This window comes from Crocuta crocuta, unplaced genomic scaffold, assembly GCF_008692635.1.
Source record: "Crocuta crocuta isolate KB4526 unplaced genomic scaffold, BGI_CrCroc_1.0 scaffold228, whole genome shotgun sequence".
NCBI classification, from domain to species: Eukaryota; Metazoa; Chordata; class Mammalia; order Carnivora; family Hyaenidae; genus Crocuta; species Crocuta crocuta.
The window spans coordinates 610,575-633,996 of record NW_027532820.1 but is presented as its reverse complement, the minus strand read 5'-3'; the positions used below and the strand labels follow the sequence as shown (position 1 = coordinate 633,996).

At 47.0% G+C, this 23,422-nt stretch overlaps 1 protein-coding gene across 2 annotated transcripts in view; it reads right to left on the bottom strand.

The window, feature by feature from the left end:
- DENND11 (DENN domain containing 11) overlaps window positions 1–23,422 on the bottom strand; it is a 31,679-nt gene that overhangs the window by 5,646 nt on the left and 2,611 nt on the right. For both annotated transcript variants that reach the window (XM_077781057.1, XM_077781058.1), the window contains exons 3-6: window positions 14,396–14,549; window positions 2,495–2,633; window positions 1,405–1,536; window positions 501–651 (exon numbers count right to left, since the gene is read on the bottom strand). In XM_077781057.1, the coding sequence (XP_077637183.1) occupies window positions 501–651; window positions 1,405–1,536; window positions 2,495–2,633; window positions 14,396–14,549 (576 nt within the window). The remainder of the gene's footprint in view (window positions 1–500; window positions 652–1,404; window positions 1,537–2,494; window positions 2,634–14,395; window positions 14,550–23,422) is intronic.

Genomic DNA, 23,422 nt, shown 5'->3' with positions numbered 1-23,422 from the left:
GCAGGGAGAGACAGGAAGGGAATAAACAGGGCTTGGAGTCACCCCCCCCCCAAGGGCGATCTCAGGCACGTGGCAATCTTTCATAACTGCCCATAAAACAGGGATGATGAGGATATTGATATTGATTCCACCACTGACCCCAAAGGATACTGTTTCGTTCACAGGGTAACCAGATTCCCGAGACCCGCAAGAGATAACTCACAGGCAAGATGCCAGTGCTGGGCTCGTGAGGGGCTCGTGAAATGCTTGTTCTCCGCCCTGGGTCTCCCCGGTTCCAACCATCAGAAAGAAGTCACCCCCCACACACTGCTCCCCGCCTATCAGGACGACGTGCTAGGAGCCCGGCCTCCTCATCCGCAGGCTCCCCTTCACCCCCAGTCCTGCCCTGGGACGGGCAGTGCCCTGGGGCTGGGTCTCTCTCTCTCCCCGTGGGTGCTGGCCTTGGCCGCACCCGCCACCCCGCGTGGGCACACGCGTGCGGGGACCCCGGCTCCCGCTACCTCTGCTCGTTGAGCCGCCGGTACTTCTCGCGGTCGGCGCTGTTGATCTTCAGCAAGGGCTGCAGGTGGTCATGGTGTGTCTTCACGTTCTGGTTATCCACGTAGACGTCATACAGCTCCCGCTTCTCCTCGAAAATCTTCTCCGTGGTGCCTGTGACATCCAAGCTTAGGGTATGGGGACCCGGAGGCCATCACTGAAAGGCACCAGCCCGACCCCACTGGGGAAACAAGGGGTCTGGAAGCCCCGCATCTGTGAGGAGAAGGTGGCCCTTGGGGAGCTGGACGGCTAGAGCCTGGCTTCCGGCAGAGCTGTCACAGGGACCCGGGGTAAGGGTGTGCGGGCGGGGTACAGGGAGGACCCTGTACTCACAGGGACACGGGGCAAGGACATGCAGGCGGGGTGCAGGGAGGGCCCCGTACTCACAGGGACCCGGGGCAAGGGCATGCGGGTGGGGTGCAGGGAGGGCCCCGTACTCGCAGGGACCCGGGGTAAGGGCGTGCGGGGTGCAGGGAGGGCCCCCCGTACTCACAGGGACCCGGGGTAAGGGCGTGCCGGCGGGGTGCAGGGAGGGCCCCATACTCACAGGGACCCGGGGTAAGGGCATGCGGGCGGGGTGCAGGGAGGACCCCGTACTCGCAGGGACCCGGGGTAAGGGCGTGCGGGGTGCAGGGAGGGCCCCCCGTACTCACAGGGACCCGGGGTAAGGGCGTGCCGGCGGGGTGCAGGGAGGGCCCCATACTCACAGGGACCCAGGGTAAGGGCATGCGGGCAGGGTGCAGGGAGGGTCCCGTACTCACAGGGACCCGGGGTAAGGGCGTACGGGGTGCAGGGAGGGCCCCCCGTACTCACAGGGACCCGGGGTAAGGGCGTGCGGGCGGGGTGCAGGGAGGCTCCCGTACTCACAGGCCACATAGGACACCTCTACCTCCAGGCTCTCGATGTCAGCCACGTTCACATAGAAGAAAGGCTTGGACTCGGGAATGGTGCCCCCGATGCCAGGCAGGGAGACGTTGGCCAGGCAGCAGCAGCAGTACACTGTGAGACAGGAGAGGGAGAGGGGAGGGTGGCCCTCCTCCCCCCAAGCCCGCGGCCGCGGCCTCTGAGCAGTCAGGCCCCGGGGTCGCTGTGGAGGGCTCTGCTCTGTGCTGTCCTGGCACCTGAGTCACACGGGGCTCCGGCATGCTGAGGGGTGGGCGGGGCCACAAGCCTTTCGGGCCCCACGGCGGATCCTGAACTCAAGTCACGCCAACAACGCCTGACCCCTTCCAGCTTCCAGTCTGCCGCTCACAGCCCCCGCTTGGGATCTGGCACTGTTGACCTTGCCCTCTCTCCAAACTCCTGCCTGTGGGAACCCCCGTTTCTCCCGGCTCCCTCCCTGCTTCCCACGGCCCCACCTCAGTCTCCCGTCCTCCACCTTTACTGCTTCACCTCCTGTGCCCGCATCCCCTCCCCCACTCGCACTCTCCCCGAGTGACGCCGTCCGACCTGTGGCCACCGGCACTTGACTCGCCAGCCTCACTGTCCCCCAGCGCCTGGTGTCCACCTCACGGAGGCCTCACGGACAGCAGACACGCACCGTATCCAAAGCCACCGCTATCACTCCACCCCCTACTCCTCCTGGACCCTCAGCTGGTGGCCCCACATCCTTGTCATCGTGGGCCCTTCCTCCATCACCTCACACACATCAGAACCTTCCAACCCAATCACACCAACTTCTGCCAAGTTGTCCTCTTTAACGTGCGAGAATCCCCATCTCCTCTCACCACTTATGTCCCTCACGAGACCACGGAGGCGCCCCCCAAACCACCTTCTGCACGGCCGCCAGAGCCCACATTCTAGAACGCAAGTCCGGCCCTGGCATTTCCAGGCTGAAAACCTGGCGCCCTCTTGGGACAGCCGTGACTCTTCTGAACTTGGCCAACAAGGCAAAGACCTGAGCAGTTTCTGCTCTGAGAAACTCAAGAAAGAACACCCAACTCTGGCTTCTAGTTACCTCTATAACATACAACACCCACAGGAGGCGGAGAAAATATCAAAATGCGCTTTCGAAGTAAGGCAAATTTCCAAAGGATAAGGATCTGTTCTCCAAAGAACTTGATAAACTGAGACATGCAGCCGGCTGGGTGAGTGATCTGAAAAAATAAAGGGGAGGAGAAGGAATGGCTTGTTAAAAATGTGAAAAATATTCAGTGCAGGCGTGTGCTGCCCTCCCCCCACTCTGCCCTTGCCCCCTGCCCCCCCCCCCCCAGCACCACAGACCACAAAGGACAACCAACAGATGCATTAAGGGATGGTTACTTCCACACAAAATGGTGTTTTTCACTTTAAAGTCTCACCTTGACGCTGGGTTTCGATACTGCAACAGCTCCCCTGATACAATGAGAGCTGAATTTAGGGACCCTGAAGTACTCAGGAGAGGGAGGCGCAGAGGAAACAAGGCTGAACCTAACTTTTGAAGAGTCAGAGACGCCTCTGAAGTGACAGTACACCTCATGAGAACACCCAACTCAAAAACGTGACTGAGCCCTGGAAGGAGAACAGTGACGAGGTAGCAGTCTCATATCAGCTCCCCAAGTACTCGGGACCCGCTGCCGTGTGAAGTGAGGGGTCTCCACAGGTTACGGGTAGGAGGACCCCACGGCCCCCCTGGCCCGACAACCACTGCACGTCGGGCCCCGCCTCTTCCTTCTCGCTAAGTGCAAGAGCCGGTGGGCCCGTGCAGGCTGCTTCTAGGAGCCCTGAGCCAGGAATGCCCCAGGGGCTCTGACCCCAGGATAGCTGAATTCCAATGCCGGCTCTGCCATTTATTCAGGGAAGGCCTTACGAAAGCTAGCCAACCTTTCTGGATCGCTTTCCTTATCTGTGAAACCAGGAGACCATCCCATTCCGCACATGGCTCTCCAGGATCATCTGAGAGAGAAAACATGAAACGCGCAGGAGCTGATGTAAGGATGCCCAGCGTCACAAGTGTCAGAAGCAATACCACTCACCACCCACTGGGGGGCGCCGGCGAGAGCACTTCTGACAAGTGGTACCCACACCAAGGAGGAGTGCTGGGCTTGCCAGCCGGCTGGGAGACCTTGAGACATGCTGACACCGGAGCCTCCCTTTCCCCGGCAGCAGCGGCCCCCAGTACCACTGCCTTTCACTTGCCCCAAGTGGGCAGAAAAGCTGCCCTCCGCTGAGGCCGTCCTGCCCCTGTGCCTACCCCTCTCCCAGACCTCCAGGGAGAGAGGCGCTGAGCCATCACGTCTGGCCAGGTCCCTCCAATCACAATATTTCACAAAAGTCCAAAGGTAACGACCCGGCAATTGCACTACTAGGTATTTATCCAAAGGATCCCAAAATGCTGATTCAAAGGGGCACATGTACCCCAATGTTAATAGCAGCACGATCAACAATAGCTAAACTATGGAAAGAGCCCAAATGTCCATCCACTGATGAATGGATAAAGATGTGTATGTATGTATGCATATATATCTATATCTATATATACACACACATATACATACACACAAGCACGCGCATCCGCGCGCGCACACGCGTGCGCGCGCGCACACACACACACACATACACACACACAAATGGAATACTACTCCACAATCAAAAAGAATGAAATCTTGCCNAGCAGCACGATCAACAATAGCTAAACTATGGAAAGAGCCCAAATGTCCATCCACTGATGAATGGATAAAGATGTGTATGTATGTATGCATATATATCTATATCTATATATACACACACATATACATACACACAAGCACGCGCATCCGCGCGCGCACACGCGTGCGCACGCGCACACACACACACACACACACACACACACACAAATGGAATACTACTCCACAATCAGAAAGAATGAAATCTTGCCATTTACAACAATATGGATGGGCCTAGAGTGTATTATGCTAAGTGAAATAAGTCAGACAAAGACAGATACCGTATGCTTTCACTCGTACATGGAATTTAAGAAACAAAGCAAATGAACATAGGGGAAGGGAAGCAAAAATAAGACAACAGAGAGGGAGGCAAACCATAAGAAACCCTTAAATACAGAGAACGAACAGGGTGGCTGGAGGAGAGGTGAATAGGGGGGATGGACTAGATAGGGGAGGGGCATTAAGGAGGGCACTTGTTCTGATGAGCACTGGGTATTATATGCAAGTGATGAATCACTGAGTTCTAGTCCTGAAGCCAATACTACACTGTATGTTAACTAACTTGAATTTAAATAAGAAACAAACAAAGGCAACTTATACAGGAAGGGGAGCCTAGGCCTTTTCAGGTCCCTCCTAGCCTCCCCTCTGGTGATCCTCAAGCTCCAAGTGCCTTCTTTTACAGCAGGGAGACCTTCCAGTGTTTTGTCCAAACGTGTCCTGGGCCCCAGGCTCCCAGAGTAAATGACCAATCCTTAATTCTGATCTTATTTATTCAACCATTCATGAACGCACGGACAGGCACACACAAGAAATAGTTCTCACATACTTTGCACCGATCACTGTGCTAAGCAGTCTCAGTCCAACAATGAACAGAAGGCCCAGCCCCCGCCCCCAGATGTAGAAACTAGTGGGAGAAGCAGGTGCCCACGCGATCAACTCATGCGATCAAATCCCAGCCTGAGAGCTGTGATGGGGGAGGGCAGGGGCTGTGGGGGCGCACAGGAGATGCCCGACGGATTCTCGGAGAGACAGGGAAGACTTCCTGGAGGCAGCGTGTCTCATCTTTGACACGAAGGATAACTGAAGGGACTGTGTTACTAGTAGAGGGACCAGTGCGTGCACAGGCCCGGAGATAGCAGACGACGGCCAGCAGCTGAGGCGCTGGGCCTGGGCTGTGCCAGGGCGATGCGGGAAGCGGCCACGATGAGGAAGAGCCGCGCCGCCCTCTTCTAGAGGCCGCGGCAGAAAATGCACGCACCTCTCGACCTGACCCTGTCCGACCACCCAACACAACAGACGTTTCTGCTTTCATCTGAATCCACTGCCCCCTTCTGGGCCTTGTTCTGCTGCAGCTTTTCCAGGGAACTCTTTCCCTGACCCGTGCAGCCCCTGCCTTCATGGTCTCCCTCCAACCCTCCGCAGCAGGCACTGCAGACTCTGCACTCCCCAGCCGTGGCTGGCTCCCCTGTCCCTCGCCTCCCCGTCCCCCCTGCCCAGGGACTCCGTCCGCTCCTGGGGTCAGTCCCTTCTCTCTCTCCCACTTGTCCCCTTCCCGAGGAGGGGGCTCTACCAGCCAGTACTGGACCCCTCCGAGAGGCCCCGGGCCTGCCTGCCTTCCTTGGCAGTTAGTTTTGACTCTGACCCTGACTTTAAATTTTCTTGGAGGGAGGCAAGATGGCGGAGAAGCGGGGAGCTCCGTACATTTCACTCGCCCCCATATCTCACACGGAGAAGGCCTGAAGCCACAGGAGCCCTTACAGAACCCTGGAGTTTGGGAGGAAAAGGAGACAGAGTCCGCTGAGAAAACCTTATAGCGTGAGTGCGAACTGGGGAAGATAAAATCGGGCTGGGACCAGAGTCACAGAGGGAGGGGAGGGAGCCCCCTTCACCGGCAGCCACTGTGAGTCTAGGGGAGAAGAAAGGGCGGCTGAAACTGCTCAAGACACTGTCTGTGTCACTGGAGAAGGGAAAAACCTCAGCTGGGACACAGAGGGACCCAGTTTCCTGCTGTCCAGCTGACCCTGAGCAGGACGCGCTGGACCCAGGCGTCCCCTGGAGAAACTGCTGCTTGCTCGCCAGCTCGACCTGGAGGGGACACGGCGGCGCCTGAGGCCGTGCTGCTGTGCTTCTGGCTTCCCAGTGGGGAGGGGAGAGGCTTGAAATGGCTCGGAGGGACTCGGCCTGCGGGTTTATATTTCGGGTGATATCAATGGGGTGCACAGACTAAGATCTGGAAATGAGGCGGGGCTTGGGACACAGAGCACTGCCCACCTTGGCTATGCCGCGCATAGGGATAGTGCGAACTAAAGAGTTGAGTTGCAACACTTGGTTCTAGAAGGGACTGGGGCACCGCCATTTTTCTCCCCACAACCACCAAGGCAGGACCTCAGGGAGCGGCTCCCCAGTTGCACTGGAGGCTAAGACCTGCCTACNGACTGGGCACTCTGGTCACTGGTTTGCTTAAACAGTCACATTTAATCCTTTCTCTAGATGTATATTCTACACCTCCACTGCTTTTTCTCTCTCTCTCTGGAGTAATCAGACTATATAGTTTCTCTGAGTCACATTCTCTTCACTTCTTTCTCCTCGCCTCTAACCATATTCTCCTCTTTCTCTCTCGGAATTAAGCCTCTTAGTCTCCTGCCTGGTCATTTCATTTCCAATATCACTTCCTCCCCACCCTGTCATTTCTCTCTTTGTATATGTTCTTCCGTCAGCACTGCATACACCCGATTTTTATTTGTAGCTGGGAATTCTGGTTTTATGCTTTTAGACTGTCCTTTTCTTTTGGGTTTTTTCTTTTCCTCTTTCTTTTTTATTTATTTTTGTTTTTATTATTTGTCTTCCCTCCTTCCTCTTTTTGTCCCTTCCTTTTTTCTTTTTCCATTTCGGTTTGCATGTTTGTTGGATTTGTCTGTGCATTTGTGTGCTTTTGTACCCTGCGTGTCTGTCTGTTTTCCAGGGCTACCTCAAGAAACAAGCCAAAGTACATACGGTGGAGAGTCCCAAATACCACTATAAGTAGGGAAATAAAATAACCAACGTCTCAACAAGAGAGACCAAGATACACCATCCAAAGAACACTTCCTGAACAGACAGGCCCTAAAGAGTCAAAGAACCTTCTGTAATACAGCAATACTCGGAGGTGCAGAGTGCATAACAAGCTTTTAAAACTAACAAGAGATAGAAAGCTAACCAAAATGACGAAACAAAAGAGCTCTCCTCTAAAGAAATTCCAGGAAGAAATGATAGCTAAAGAACTGCTCAAAACAGATATAAGCAACATAACTGAACAAGAATTTAGAACAACAGTCATAAAATTAATCACTGCGCTTGAAAAAGGCGTGGAAGATATCAGAGAAACTATTGCTACAAAGACTATGTAGCTTAAAAATAGTTGTGATGAATTTAAAAATGGTATAAATGAGATGCATAATAAAATGGAGGCATCCAATGCACAGATTGAAGAGGCAGAAAGGATAATAGGTGAATTAGATGACACAATTATAGAAAAAGAGGAAGCTGAGAAAGAGAGAAACTGATCCAGGAACACGAAAGGAGAGTTCAAGAGCTGAGCGATACAATCAAGCAAGTGGAACAATATCTGTATCATAGGAATTCCAGAAGAGGAAGAGAGAGGGAAAGGCGCCGAAGGAGTCCTTAAACAAATTATAGCAGAGAATTTCCCCAATATGGGGATGGAAACAGACACTGAAATCCAAGAGGCACAGAGAACTTCCCTCAGACGTAACTTGAATCGATCTTCTGCACAACATATCATAGTGAAACTAGCAAAACATAAGGACAGAGAATTCTGAAAGCAGCTAGGGAGAAAAGGGCCCTACAATACAAAGGGAAACCTATCAGAGTGGTGACAGACCTATCTACTGAAACTTGGCAGGCCATAGGAATGGCAGGAAATCTTCAATGTGATGAACAGAAAACATATGCAGCCAAGAATCCTCTATCCAGCAAGCCTGTCATTCAGATTAGGAGAGATAAAAGTCTTTCCAAATAAACAAAAATTGAAAGAATTCATCACCACTAAACCAGCCCTCCATGAAATCCTGAGAGGGATCTTTGAGGGAAATGTTGCAAGGATCACAAGGTACCAGAGACACCACCACAAGCATGAATCCTACAAAGGACACAATGACTCTAAACCCATATTTTTCAATAATAACACAATGTAAATGGGCTAAATGCCCCAGTCAAAAGACAGAGGGTAGCAGAATGGATAAAAAAACCAAAATCCATCTATTTGCTGTCCATAAGAAACACATTTTAGACCTGAGGACACCTTCAAATTGAAAGTAAGGGGATGGAGAAATATATATCATGCTGCTTGAAGTCAAAAGAAAGCTGGAGTAGCCATACTTATGTCAGACAAGCTGGACTTTAAAGGCAGTAACAAGGGATGAGGAAGGGCATTATATAATAATTACAGGGTCTATCCATCAGAAAGCGCTAACAATTATAAATGTCTGTGCACCGAATATGGAAGCACTGAAATACACAAAGCAATTAATGACAAACAGAAATAATCTTATGGATAAGAATGTGCTAATAGCAGGGGACTTTAATACTCCACTTACAGCAATGGACAGATCAACTAGACAGAAAATCACTAAAGAAACAATGGACTTGAATGACACATTGGACCAGAGGGGTGTGACAGATGTATTTAGAACTCTACATCCTGAGGCCATGGAATTCACTTTCTTCTCAAGTGCGCATGGCACATTCCCCAAGATGGATCACCTAACGGGACATAAAGCAGCTCTCAATAAATATAGAAGAATTGAGATCATACCATGCACACTTTCAGATCATAATGCTATGAAACTTGAAACCAATCACAGGAAGAAGTCTGGAAAACCTCCAAAAACATGGAGGTTAAAGAATGAATGGGCCAATCAGGCAACTAGAGAAGGAATTTAAAAATATATGGAAACAAATGAAAATGAAAATACAACAATCCAAACTCTATGAGATGTGGGAAAGTCAGTCCTAAGAGGGAAGTACACTGCACTCCAAGCCTATTTCAAGAAATTAGAAAAAGCGCAAGTACAAAATCTAACAGCGCACCTAAAGGAACTAGAAGGAGAGCAACAAGAGCACCCCAAACCCAGTAGGAAAAGAGAAATAATAAAAATCAGGGCATAAACAATACAGAAACCAGAAAAACAGTTGCACAGATCAATGAAACCAAGAGTTGGTTTTTTGAAAAAATAAACAAAATTGATAAACCTCTAGCCAGGCTTCTCAAAAAGAAAAGAGAGAGCACTCAAATAGACAAAATCATGAATGAAAATGGACTTATTACAAACAACCCCTCAGAAATACAAGCAATTATCAGGGAATACTATGAAAAATTATATGCCAACAAACTGGACAACTTAGAAGAAACGGACAAATTCCTAAACACACACTCACTACCAAAATTCAAACGGGATGAAAAAGAAAATCTGAACAGACCCATAACTAGTGAAGAAATTGAATCAGTTATCAAAAATCTCCCAACAAATAAGAGCCCTGGGCCAGATGGCTTCCCTGGAAATTCTACCATACATTTAAAACAGAATTAATACCCAATCTTCTCAAGCTATTCCAAAAAATAGAAATCGAAGGAAAACTTCCGGACTCATTTTACGAAGCCAGCATCACTTTGATTCCCAAGCCAGACAGAGACCCAGCAAAAAAAAAAGAAAAAAAAAAAGGAGAGAACTACAGGCCAAGATCCTTGATGAACACAAATGCAAAAATCCTCAACAAGATACTTGCAAATCAAATTCAACAGCACATAAAAAGAATTATCTGCCATCAACAAGTGGGATTCATTCCTGGGTTACAGGANGGTGATGGGCATGGAGGAGGGCACTTGTGGGGATGAGCATTGGGTGTTATATGAAAACCAACTTGACAATAAACTAAGGAAAAAAAATAAATACATTCACACTGTTGTGCAGCAAAATAAATAAATATTCTTCATAGGTGTGTTCGCTCTGTAAAAATTCACTGAACCATATATGTACGGTGTTACTGAACCATATATGTATGGTGTTCTTTTAACCTGTAGTGACAAAATATCATGTTTCAATAGACCGTTTACAGAGAAATTTCTTTATATGTGCATACTTGTGATATTCCATAAGCGACCAGTGGAATCCTATCATATATATTACTGTTTCAGTGCTGCCATTTTTTCCCTGGTCCCTTCCTGTTTTACACGTATAAGCCCTGTCCCTCCATACCTCACCCCCAGGTAATATGTATATATTAATAACCTAGTCTATATACCCAAAGATTGTCTTATGTTTATATATGCGTGTATGTTATATACCCATCTCTGCACCTGAGGCTGTGATTATTTAACAAAAGCATATTATCATCTCATAGACTGTACTTTGCTATTCTCACATGAAAACACTTCCTGATAAACCTTGCATGTCAACCTGCATGCTCTAATTCATTATCTATAATGGCTGTATAATATATGGGGCATTCTAATTTTCCACTGCTCTGCACGATGCTGACTTAAACATTTTTATACAGACATTGTTATATTCTGGTGGTTTACAAATATAGGGCAGATCATAAGGGGTGGGACTGCTAAAGCACAGGTACTTGTATTTTCAATATGCACTAAGAAACTGTTTTTTAAAACGATGACCATTCACATTTCCATCTGCAACCTATCCAAGTGCCTTTCTTCCCGCATCACATGTCAACTAGAGCTTGACGTGTATGCAATGAGCAGCAGCCCTCGGTACAGCAAAAGCAGATGGCGATTTCTACTTTCTCTCCCTGCCCCTCCTTCGTGGCCTGTTGGGGAGAGGAATCTGGGGACATCGGGTCAGATGCTGGTCACCTCGCTGTGGGTTTGAGATAGCCCAGCAGCAACCTGACTCAGGAGGAAAAGCTGGGGCAGAGTCTGGCGTGGTGAGAGAAAGAGCAGGTTCAGTCCATACAGACCCAGAATCGCCCGAATGACCCGCTGACCATTTCTTAATTATTGCCTCTTAGGGCATGTCATGGGGGAAGATGGGGGGGAAATCCATAACCTATGTTCTCCAGACTCCCACGGCAGCTGGCTTCCAGTTACGTTCCTCCCACGGGAGGCAATGACTGGGGACTGGAAGGCAGAAGGGAGAAAAAGCTCTCTCCGGTTTCTCACTCATGCTGGTGCTGTGCCAGCAGCAGGGGACGCTTCTGATTCCAATCTCCAGCTTCTCCCAGCAGCCCCAGCTCAGCTGAGCCAGAGCCCCCAGACAGTCAGGCATCAGCAGGTGCACAGCGCCTAGGACACCTGAGCACAGGGGTGTAGGACTCCTCCGCAAGCTCCCAGTTTTGATAATGTCGCCTCTCCTTCAGTTACCCCAGGCCTGGGAAGGTGTGGCAGGAAGCCGCAAGAGGGCCCTCAGTGATCCCCACCGCGTGGTGTTTGCAGCCGTATGTAATCCCCTCTTCCTCCTGAGTAACTTGCTTTGACCAACAGCATGTGGCGCCGTTGCGGGGCTGTCACTTCTACAGCTAGGTTACAAAGGGTTTTGATTTCCATTTTGCTAGCAGATGTTTTCACTTGCTGACTTCAATGAAGCGAGCCACCATGCTGGAGACACCCACCTCCCTACGGACTGAGGACAACAAAGAGGCGGAGGTACTGAGAGCCTTAGTCCATCAGCCTTCAAGGAAACCAATCCTCCAACAGCTACTGCCCCAGTCAAGCCTTCGAACAAGCCCCCAACCCTGGCCGATACCTTGACTGTAGTGTCATGGGAGACCGTGAAGCAGAGGACCCAGCCAAAACATGCCGGAATTCCTAGCTCACAGACACTGAGAGATAAGAAATTGGTACTATTTTAAACCATGAATTTGGGGGAAGTTTGTACTGCACCAATGGGTAACCAATCAAGTATCTATGTTACCTTGTTCCCTTTTTGCTCCTTTGGGGTTTCAGTGCCTAGATTACTGATTCCCTATACTGAAGTAGCCTGGAATATCTAACATAGTTTGTGTTTTCCTGATGAAACCCCAACTGGTACTTATTAGGGTTCACGTTCCATGGTACAGTATTTAAGGTTCTCTATATAATTTGACTCCAACCTACTTTCCCAATCTTTTCCCTCCTGGTCAGCTGACATAGGAATTCCATCCCAGTCAAGCTACAGGCAGACCTCGTTTTATTGCACTTCACTTTATCAGGTTTTGCAGACTGTTTTTCATAAAACGCAAAGCCTTGCCTCGAGCCAGCCTATGGATGCCATTTTCCAATGGCATTTGCTCATGCCACGTCTGTGTGTCACATTTTAGTAATTCTTACAATATTTCAAATTTTTCATTAGTATTATTTTTGTTACGGTCACCTGCGGTCAGTGATTATGACTCATTGTAAAGCACAGATGATGGTAAGCATTTTTTAGCAACAAAGCACAGTGTAATTAAGGTATGTACGTTGTTTGCTTAGGCACGGTGCTACTACACACTTAGTAAACCACAGCACAGTATGGACGTAACTTCTGAATGCACGGGGAAAGCAGAGACTTCATCAGACTCACTTTACTGCACTTTTTGCTTTCCTGCAGTGGTCTGGAGCCGAACCCGCGCATCTCTGAGGCACGCCTGTGGCCTGCTCATGTGCCATGAACCTGCCTGTGCCTTCTAACGCCTACCTTTCCACAAAGGTGGCGGCTAAGGGGCCGGCACTGGCTTTGGCCACAGTCTTGTGTTTAAGTCCCGGTTCTATCTCCTACGAGCTGTAAAGCCTTAGGTAAGTCCCTGGACCTTTATAGACCACAGCTGGCTTATCTGAAAATCAGAGTAAACAATCATTTACTTTAAAATATGCTGCAGGGGGGCCTGGGTGGCTCAGTCGGTTAAGCATCTGACTTGGGCTCAGGTCATGATCTCACGGTCTGTGGGTTCAAGCCTCGCATCGGGCTCTGTACTGACAGCTCAGAGCCTGAAGCCTGCTTCCGATTCTGCGTCTCCCTCTCTCTCTGCCCCTCCCCTGCTCACACTTTGTCTGTCTGTCTCTCTCTCTGGCCCTTGCCTGCTCGCATTCTGTCTCTTTCAAAAATAAACATTAAAATTAAATTACAATAAAGTAAAATAAAATGAAATGAAATAAAATAAAATATGCTGCAACAGGTATAGATAAATAGCTGGAGAATGTCTGCCTCACAGGAGGGGCTGAGAAAGTGACTGACCATGACTCCCACCAGCCTGCTCTCAGTCTGAAATTAGCCTCCCTCACTTCTCACCTGGCCAAATACTTCAGGGACTAACTCTTCTTCTAAGGTACCTTTCCAGAGTTTTCCCTTAAAGCCCTGGCATAATTTCTCTACCGGGAACCCTAGGTTTCCCCTGAAATATCTTATGACCATCAACAGGGGAGGGAGAAGGAAGAGCTTCATGTTCATAGTCATCTCTGTACCCTACCAACACCTAACACTTGTCAACTGTAAACAAACTTATTCTAGTACACAAGCTAAGTACTTCAGAAAAAATGCGTCATAAAGTAATATCAAGAATACGGTAACTACGGGGCGCCTGGCTGGCTCACCTGGTAGGCATGCGACTCTTGATCTTGTGGTTCAAGATCAAGCCCCATGGAGGGTGTAGAGAGTACTAAAAATAGTATCTTCTTTTTTTAATGCTTATTTATTTTTGAGAGAGAGACAGAGAGACAGAGAGCAAGCAGGGGAGGGGAAGAGCGAAAGGGAGACACAGAATCTGAAGCAGGTTCCAGGCTCTGAGACATCAGCACAGAGCCCGGGGCTGAAGCCACAATCGGTGGGATCATGACCTGAGCCGAAGTCAGACGCTTAACTGACGAAGCCACCCAGGCGCCCCAAAAACAGAATCTTTAAAAAAAGGAGAATATGGTAACTATGAAATACCACATCTAACCTTTTCAACTCCAATGTCTGGCTTTAAATGTCCAAAGCAAACAACAGAATCAAATCCACCTCTTCCCTGCTAGGAATCTACCACAACTGGCCTGCCCTATCATCATATATGGCTTTGCACCACAGTTTTAGAAATGTCTGGAAAGCATATGTGTTTTCAAAGAACCCAAATGCTTAGGTCAGAAACCCAGTTTATCAAAATCATTGATGCCCAAAATCTTGGGCATAAGCCCAAGACACAAATTCCTTATGAATTAAAAAAATAATCAACAACCACCGTAGCAGACATGAGCGTATGCCCTGTGAGCGTGGGGCCAGCCTCACCTTCATCTCCGGGTACATGTATCGGTGGATGGAAGGCAGCCAGTAGACAGGGGGCAGGCTGCCGCCTCTCCCCGGACCGGCGTGGAGCACCCCTTTCTTGTCCTCATAGAATGCGGCCAGATGAGAGTAATGTCCCGGCGTCTCCAGCTGGTGCCTGCAAACACACACGCACACAGTGAGGACAGCCCTGCCCCAAGAACTAGAACACTTGGGGACGAAGCGATAAATCGCAAAGACCCTCATTTTGAGGTTGCCTAGAATGCCCACTCTGGGGTTACAGGATCCTTAGAAAAAGCTCACACGTGGGGTCGGATTCTCCCTGACGCCACGGGACACACTCCTCCTCGTGGGACACGGATAGAGTGTCGACTGTGACTCGTGTTTCTTGTTCTGGAGCAAGATGTGCTGAAGAGGGTGTGTCACCTCCCACGGAATGCTGAGCCAGGGGACAGCGTGGAAAGCCACAATGGAAGGCCACATACCCCTGCTTACAGTGGCTCTCTGTTGAGAAACCATGCTTGTTTGCTTCGTTATAGAAGGCTCAGAGGAGCTTCCCCCTCAACGTCTCAAATAATGGAAAACAATTATTGGATGCCGCCAAGCCTCAGACTTTCTGCATCAAGGAATAAAATTATAAAAACAAACATACAACTCAGAATCTCTTATTTTCCCACCCCGCCCCTGCTCGGGCCCACAGAGACGAGCTGTGGGGAACCCTGTCAACTGATCCCAAAACCAAGAAAGCCTCACTGAAGCCCTGGGCCATCTGGACGATGGAGAATCCCACCTTCAAGTCAAGCCCAGGAAGGCTGTGGGTTCTTTGTGGTGCTACGTTTGATGAGGGTGGTGTCAAGGGTTGAACTGTCCCCCTCCAACCCCACCAGAAACAGATCAGCTGGAGTCCTAACTCCCAGTACGTAAGAATGTGACCCTCTGCGGAGACAAGACCTTACTGAGGTCAAGTTGAAATAAGTAACTGGAGGGGCGCCTGGGTGGCTTAGTCGGTTAAGCGTCCGACTTTCACTTAGGTCATGATCTCGCGGTTCGTGGGTTCGAGCCCCGCGTCGGGCTCTGTGCTGACTGCCAGCTCAGAGCCTGGAGCCTGTTTCAGAGTCTGTGTCTCCCTCTCTCTCTGACCCTCCCCTGCTCATGCTGTCTCTCTCTCTCTCTCTCCTAGAAATAAATAAAACATTAAAAAAAAAAATCAAAAAAAAAAAAAAAAAAAAAAAAAAAAAAAAAAAAAGAAATAAGTAACTGGAGTGGGTCCCAATCCAAACACTGCTAACCTTATTAAAAGAGGGAAATTTGGACATGGCTGACACACACAAGGAGAATGCCGTGTGAAGATAAAGGCAGATGTTGGGAGAGATGCATCTAGAACCCCAGAAGACCAAAGATCACCAGCAAACCATCAGAAGCTGGGAGAGAGGCGCGGAACAGAATCTCCCTCGCGGCCCCAGGAGGAATCGACCCTGCAGACATCCTGACCTCAGGCTGCCGGCCTCCAGAGCTATGGGAGGACTTCTGTTGTTCTAAATCCCCGGGATTTGGGTCCTTTGCTATGACCACCTTAGGAAACAAATATAGGAAGGAATAAAAGGCAGAAAAGCCATTTTAGTCTTGTTTTCTTGGTGCCCTACAAATACCATCGCACTACAGCAAGAGAGACTCAGAACACAAACTATGGTTGGCCCCCAGAGCAATAATGACTAATACAGGGAACCCCCCACCCCCCTAGTCTGTCGTTGTTGGCCTCCTCCAAGCTCGGACACAAACCACTCAGAGTCAAGACTTTCCTAGTCCAACCCGGAGCCAGGTGCCCTCAGGCAGTCTCTTCTCCAGAGTGACTTCCAGCTTCTAAGGCCAAGGCAATGGCCGCCACTCTGCACGGGTGATCTCCAGGAAGTTACTACACTTTTCAAAATGTGCTGTCTGGGGCACCTGGTGGCTCAGTCGGTTATGCATTTGACTTCGGCTCAGGTCACAACCTCGCGGTTGACGAGTTCAAGACTCATGTTGGGCTCTGTGCTGACACCTCAGAGCCTGGAGCCTGGTTCTGATTATGTGTCTCCCTCTCTGCCTCTCCCCCACTTGTACTCTGTCTCTCTCTCAAAAATGAATGAACGTTAAAAAAAAAAAAGAAAAAAAAAGCTCTCTTTGCCCCCTCTCCTTTGAAGAGAGGTACTATTGCAAATTGGTATTATTTTGAAGAGTAAATGAAATAAAGTAGAAAGAGAGCCTCATATGTCTTGCGCCACATTTCAGTCACTCACAAACATTAGGCTCCTTCCTCCCCAGCAACCTGGCAGTGTCTAGCTAGGAGCACACTGAGGGCTCAAAACACTGGGTGAATGGGGCAAATTCAGGCCAAGCCCTGGAAGAGATCTTTAGGCAAATTCACATTTTAAGAAGAAAAAAAAAATCAACATCATCTGGGGTGCCTGGGTGGCTCAATTGGTTAAGTGTCCAACATCATGATCTCGCTGTTCGTGAGTTCAAGTCCCGCATCAGGCTCTATGCTGACAGCTCGGCGCCTGGAGCCTGCTTCAGATTCTGTGTCTCCCTCTCTCTCTCTGCCCCTCCCCCTCCCTCCATCTCAAAAAAATATTTTAAAAAATCAACATCAACTACATTTAAAAAAAATATCACGGGGGTGCCTTGTGGCTCAGTCTGTTGAGCATCCGACTCCTGATTTAGGCTCAGGTCATGATCCCAGGGTTGTGGGATCGAGCCCCACACCGGGCTCCATGCTGAGCTTGAAGCCTGCTTAGGATTCTTCCTCTCTGCTCCTCCACTGCTCGCTCTCTCTCTCAAATTAAGAATAAAACAAAACTATTACTAAGGTAAGTTCCTCTCAGAATGGAGGCTCTCTAATTTGGGGGTTCCTATTGTTTTAAGCTTTACACAAGAAGGCAGTCATGTGATGTAACAATAAATGACCATGAGGAGTGGGTGCCTATAATCCTTTCTTTCACTCCTACTCATGTGCTTTGATGGGAACCCCGTGGTGGCTAAGCTGTCTTTAATTCTGAAAAGAGGGCAGATTCCAGATACTTTTCAAGGACATGTGTCAAACTGATGAAAATTTGCTTAATACAAAATAACTCAAAGATGATTAAGTTCTAAGATTTCACCGGGATGTAATTTCCCTAAAAGAATAGTGAGAATCCGTTTACTGTATTCTCAATACTCTGTTTTCTGCACTAAAGGGGGACTCTATCAAGGCTAACTGTTATGATAATTTTTCTGGTTGTTGGTTTGCTGCTCAGTTGTCTTTTCTGTTTGCCATAAATGCTATACTTGAACCAGTTTCTAAAGAAAAGCTCACAAAGCTAGAGTCCTTTGACAAAAAGCTAGCTTCAGGACCCTGTCCTCTGACAGCCTAAGATCTCACTGACTGATGGAACGGAACAAGGCACTAATATGAAAGACAGAATATGGGCACAGACGTGAATATAAACTGGCAGTTCTGGATGAATGTTAAACAAGTGTTGTATGAAAGCCTCAAAACGTAAACACACTGGAGACTTTGCAATAAACAGCACTGATTATCAAGCCCCGATACCAAGATAACCCCAAAGGTACTGAAGCAAGCTGAAGAGATGGAAGGGATGCTGGGCTTCAAAGATGTGCAAAGGTGAGTTTCAGGTGATCTTGTCTATAAGGATGCACAGACAAGAAGCACCACATTGAAACTCAGGCCAAGCCATCTGTGCAAAGTGTCCAAAAGATACAACATCATAAAACTAGACAATGAACTAGCGATTCTACTGACCTGAAGCCTCAGGCTTCTAGGCTAGGTCGAGGGTCCCCCTGCATGACCAGACGCACTGGGGTTCTCCTTACACCCAAGGCCCTTCACAGATAGAACATAAGCTCGTGTAACCGCACAGATGCCCACGGCAGCTAATCCTGGCTTCCCCGACATGCCCAGCAATGATGTAGCCAAGGTCAGAGTCAGGGCCTCCGGGGGACAGTTACCCTTCATCACTCTGGGGTATTCACTCCTGGTCTGCCCTGGTCTGCCCCAGTCTGTCTCTGGCTTCGCAAGTACAGAAAAACAGGCAATTTATTTTATTTTATTTATTTATTTTTTTACTGCTGATGTGGGTACAGAATGGTGCCAGCTTTCTGAGGGATCACTTGCAATCTGCATCAAATTGTACTGCATGTACTTTCTGACCAGTGATTCCATTCCTGGGAAGGTGACCTAAACAACTATAACTGGATATGAACGATCGTCTACCTACCATGATGCTTCTGTTTACAGTGGTTAAAAACAAGAAACAACCTAAAAGCCCAATAACAGGGATATAGTTACATAAAGCATGATACAGCTATATACTGAGAGGCTTTGAAACTACCATGCTGTTGAGAACTATTATGTGTGACATTCACGGCAAGGTTAACATACCAAGTTAGAAATTTTAGATGCTGAATGACTTTGACATAAATTTTTAAGAATTGTGTATGTATGTATTTATACAAGGGAAAAGACCAGAAGAATATAAATGTTCACAGCAGATAGGGCTGACTGATCCGATGTTTTTTTTTCTTTGAGTTTTGTCTGTTTTTCAGTCTTCTATAATTATTACGTGATAATTTTATGTGTAGTCTTTTTAAACTTTTCACTATGGAAAATTTGAAACTTATACAAAAGGTAGAAAAAAGAATAATAAGCCCCATTATCTATCATTAGCTTCAACAATGATCAATATTTTATCAATATGGTTACATCTATACCCCATCCCCACCCCCACACCATTCTTTTCCCTTGAATGCTTTAAAGCGAATTCCTTATCATAACAGTTTACCCATAAACACTTTGGCATGCACCTCTAATTGATAACGTTTATTTAAAAAAGAGCATAAACACCATGCTTAGCGAAATTAATAGCAAAACCCAAATACAAAATCATATCCAGTCCATATGTGAATTATACCAATTGTCCCCAAAATGTTTTACAGTTGGTTGTTTGAATCATGATCTAAGCAAGGTCCAGAGATATGGTAACCCACATGTTATAAGACCCTTTTATGCTAGAACACTCTCTCCTTCTTTTTCAAATTTATTTTTTAAATTACAAGATAGTTCTCCAATATCCTCTGATTAATAAGAACTAGTCACAGAAGCACTAGCTAGAGAGACACTGAAGCCCAGGGTTGTGGAGGAAATCTAATAAGTAAATTTGGGGTACAAGAAGTAAGAATGGATAGAAAACAGAGATTCGGTGTTTTCAGAAACCGAGTCTAGTTAATTTAGATACATGGGCCCAGTGCCCGGACCTGCGCCTGCCTCATGTGCTCCTCTCCCCTTCACACTGTCACCCAAGTCCCTCCTCTCATGTCACCTCAAGCCCTCTGTAATCAGCAAGCTGGAAAACCTTCCTAGCTGTGACTCAAAATTTAGAAGCCATGAAAAGATTAATGAATTCAATCAACAAAGACATTTGCATGACAAAAGGTAATGCTAAAAGATGAATGACAAAGTAGAAAAATAATTTGCAGTGCAAAGAACAAATGTCCCTACTATACAAAGATCTCCTAGAAATTATTAAGGTCAATAACCAAAAAAACCCCCAAAAAACAAAAAAATAAGAACTAGAGCAAAGGCTAGAAATGGTTCACAGAAGAGGAAAAAACAAGTGACTCAAGCAAATATAAGAAAAATGCAAATTAAAACCATACTCCTGTATGGTGTTTTACCCAACAGAATGCCAAAACCTCTAAGTTGTTTTTTATTTTTTTTCTGTTAGCAGTGTTGTGAGGAAACTGCATTCTCCTGCATTACTGCTGGGTGGGCAAAATGGTACAATCTTTATGGAAAACAATTGGACAATATCTATTAAAATTGCAAATGCCTCTACCCTTTGAGCCATCAATTTCATTTCTGGAAATTTATTGTACACATATTCTGTTCATACCTGTAATGATACTTGTACATAGGTACTCCGTACAGCATTATGCATAATAGCAAAAGACTGGAAACGACCAAATGTCCATCAATAAGAGACTTAATAAAGCCTGGTTCTTCTAGACAAGGCATATAATACAGTGGTGAGAAACGATAAACTCTCTGTACTGATAACAGAATATTATTTCCTTGGATATATTCTTCATTGAAAAAGCTAAGGTGCAGGGGCGCCTGGGTCGCTCAGTCAGTTAAGTGTCCAACTTTGGCTCACGTCATGGTCTCACGGTTCGTGGGTTCGAGGCCCGTGTCGGAGCCTGCTCCGGATTCTGTGTCTCATTCTCTCTCTGCCCCTCCCCCATTTGTGCTCTGCCTCCCTCTTTCTCTCAAAAATAAATAAATGTAAAAAAATTTAAAAAAAAAAAAGAAAAAGGTAAGGTGCGAATCAACATGTACAACCTGATACCTTTTGCATGAAAAGGAGGGAAGAAAAGAATGTGTGTTTGTATTTGTGTACACACACACTTCGGAAAGACAGATGACAAATTAACAGTAATCACTGGGATTACTGGATGGATACTGGAACTGGGCAAAGACTTTTCATTTTATGCCAGTAGTGGAGACCATCGCTCTCTTCTTCCTTGAGTGATAGAACTTTCTGATGGTAGCGCATCAGAGTCACCTAGTTTTAAGAACCACATTTCCCAGACTTTCTTGCTGTGAGGTGTGGCTAGTAATGAACTGGCCAAAGGCATGGCAAAGACATGATGTGTTTAACTTGGGGGGATTCCTGAGTTTTTCCTCTTCCTGGAGGCTCGAACATGACCTGGTAATGGCGAGTCCGCGTCTATCATGCAGATGAGGACAATACACTAGGAGACAGGAGCACAGAAAGACTTGGGTCCCAGGATGACCCAGAGGAACCAAGCCATCCACTACCCTGGGCTGCCTCTCCCCGCTCCGGGACTGCTGTGCTAGAAAAGCTGTTCTTCTCTCTCCTTTGAGTCACTATATTTTGGGTCTCTTTGTTGTAGCAACTTAGTCTGTACTGCAGGTAAAGCAGAAAATGGTACCCAGAAACGAGTTACTGCATTGTCAGAAAAGACACTGGGGCACCTGGCTTCACCACTGGCACAGGCAGGAGGTAAGAGAGGAGGTTTTGCAGACTAAAAGCTGGTAATCCGTGGTCCTCTGTAGCAGGAACTTTCTAGCACTTCAGTAACTTGGAAGACAGGCCCCTTGTCGCCTGAACTCATAACTTCAGGGGAAGCAGTTAGAAATAAAATGTTGGTCGCCCTTCATTTTCAGAGAGCTGCTCCAAGAGCAAGATGAAAAGAGGCAAGATCTGGCCAGTCTGCAGGCCGGAANGTGGTTGTGGCGGAAAATGGATACAAAATCTCCTAGAAGACAAAGCCAGGAGCCATGGAGGAAAATGGGCAAGGGGATTCTCACTAACAGAACCACAGTTTCACCAACGAACTTACTACGCCGCCAGGACAAGGAGACTTTGCAACCCCTGCTTGGCAGAATTTCGTGAGCATTATGGACTAATGGCTGCTTGTATTTCTTATCCTTCCTTTTTCCAAATAGGAGCTTATACTGTGGTTCCTACTCTACCTTCGGTGTTGCATTTAGGAGGTAGAGAGTGAATGAATTTGTCTCTTCTTCTGTAAGTTTTCAGGATATGAAGAACCATGTGCTGATCTATTGAAAAGGACTGCTTCATATCACACAGAAATCCTGGACTGTAGACTAGAAGCATCAACTTGATGAGCCTCTCTGCGGTCTCCCTGGGGTGGGAGGAATGTTCTCTACATGTGAGAAGAAGAGATGGATATCAGGATCGCAAGGGGGACATATTGAAACACGGGCTGTTGATTTTGCCCCCAAATCCATCTGTCCCTTTTTCTTATTTGCAACAGAAGCACCAGATTTTTAACTGGCCACAGGGTCACCTACCTAGAAACTACCTCTTCCAATCTCCCTTGCTGTTAGGTATGTCTTTCTGATGGAGAACTTGACAATGTCATGGAAGAAGTGATGTATGCAGTTTCTGGGGCTTTCCCTCTTCCCTAAGGGCTAGATGCAGACAGCAGTGGTGAGCAGATTAGAACACTTGAGAAGGACAGCTTAGAATACAAAAATCACTCTCAGGATATTGTAGAATCATGAGAGAGAAGAAGTCTGGGTCACTAAATAATTGTATGAAACAGCAGGTTACCCACCTTGACCACCTGCTGACCTCTAGACTATTACATGAGAAAGAATCTTCTATCTTATTTGAACCACTGTATTTTGGGGCCTCTGTTACTGCCATTTAGCTAGGAGGCTAACCAATATAATACCTCCTTATCACTTTTAACTTTTGAACCATGAGAAAATATTGTCTACTTGGGGAAATTAATTTTTTTCAAAAGGAATAATAATTTTTTAGAGTGTCAGGATCCCAATAAAAATGTTTTTTAACTCCATAATACTACTTCTGAGACACAAAACTGAGGAAATATTTCAAATATAGAAAAAGAGATCTGCATGAGATGTTTATCACAGCTCCAACATATAGAGGATTAAAAAAAAAAACAAAAAACAAAATACGCTAAATGCTCAACCATAGTGAATAATGAAGAAAACTAATAGGACAGCTCTGGCATCACACAGTTATTAAAATAATAATCAAAATTATGAAGTGATAAATATGGAGGACAATACAAAGAAAACATGCCTAACCCGTGCATAAAGAAGGGAAAAAAATAGAATGGAAAAGTGAAATATTTTCTTACAGTAGAAAAGGTTCCTAAAATTAAGAACAAAAGATGTATCTATAGATTAAAAGGGATACACACACACTTGGTCTCTCTAAAAAAAATAGATAAATAAACATTAAGAAAAAAAAGAATCAGGGATGCCTGGGTGGTTCATCAGTTAAGAATCTGTCTTCAACTCAGGTCATGATCACATGGTTCATGAGTCTGAGCCCCACATCGGGCTCTGTGCTGACAGCTCAGAGCCTGGAGCCTGCTTTGGATTCTGTGTTTCCCTCTCTCTCTGCCTCTCCCCCACTTGTGCTCTGTCTCTCTCTCAAAAATAAATAAACATTAAAAAAAAAAAAGGGGGTC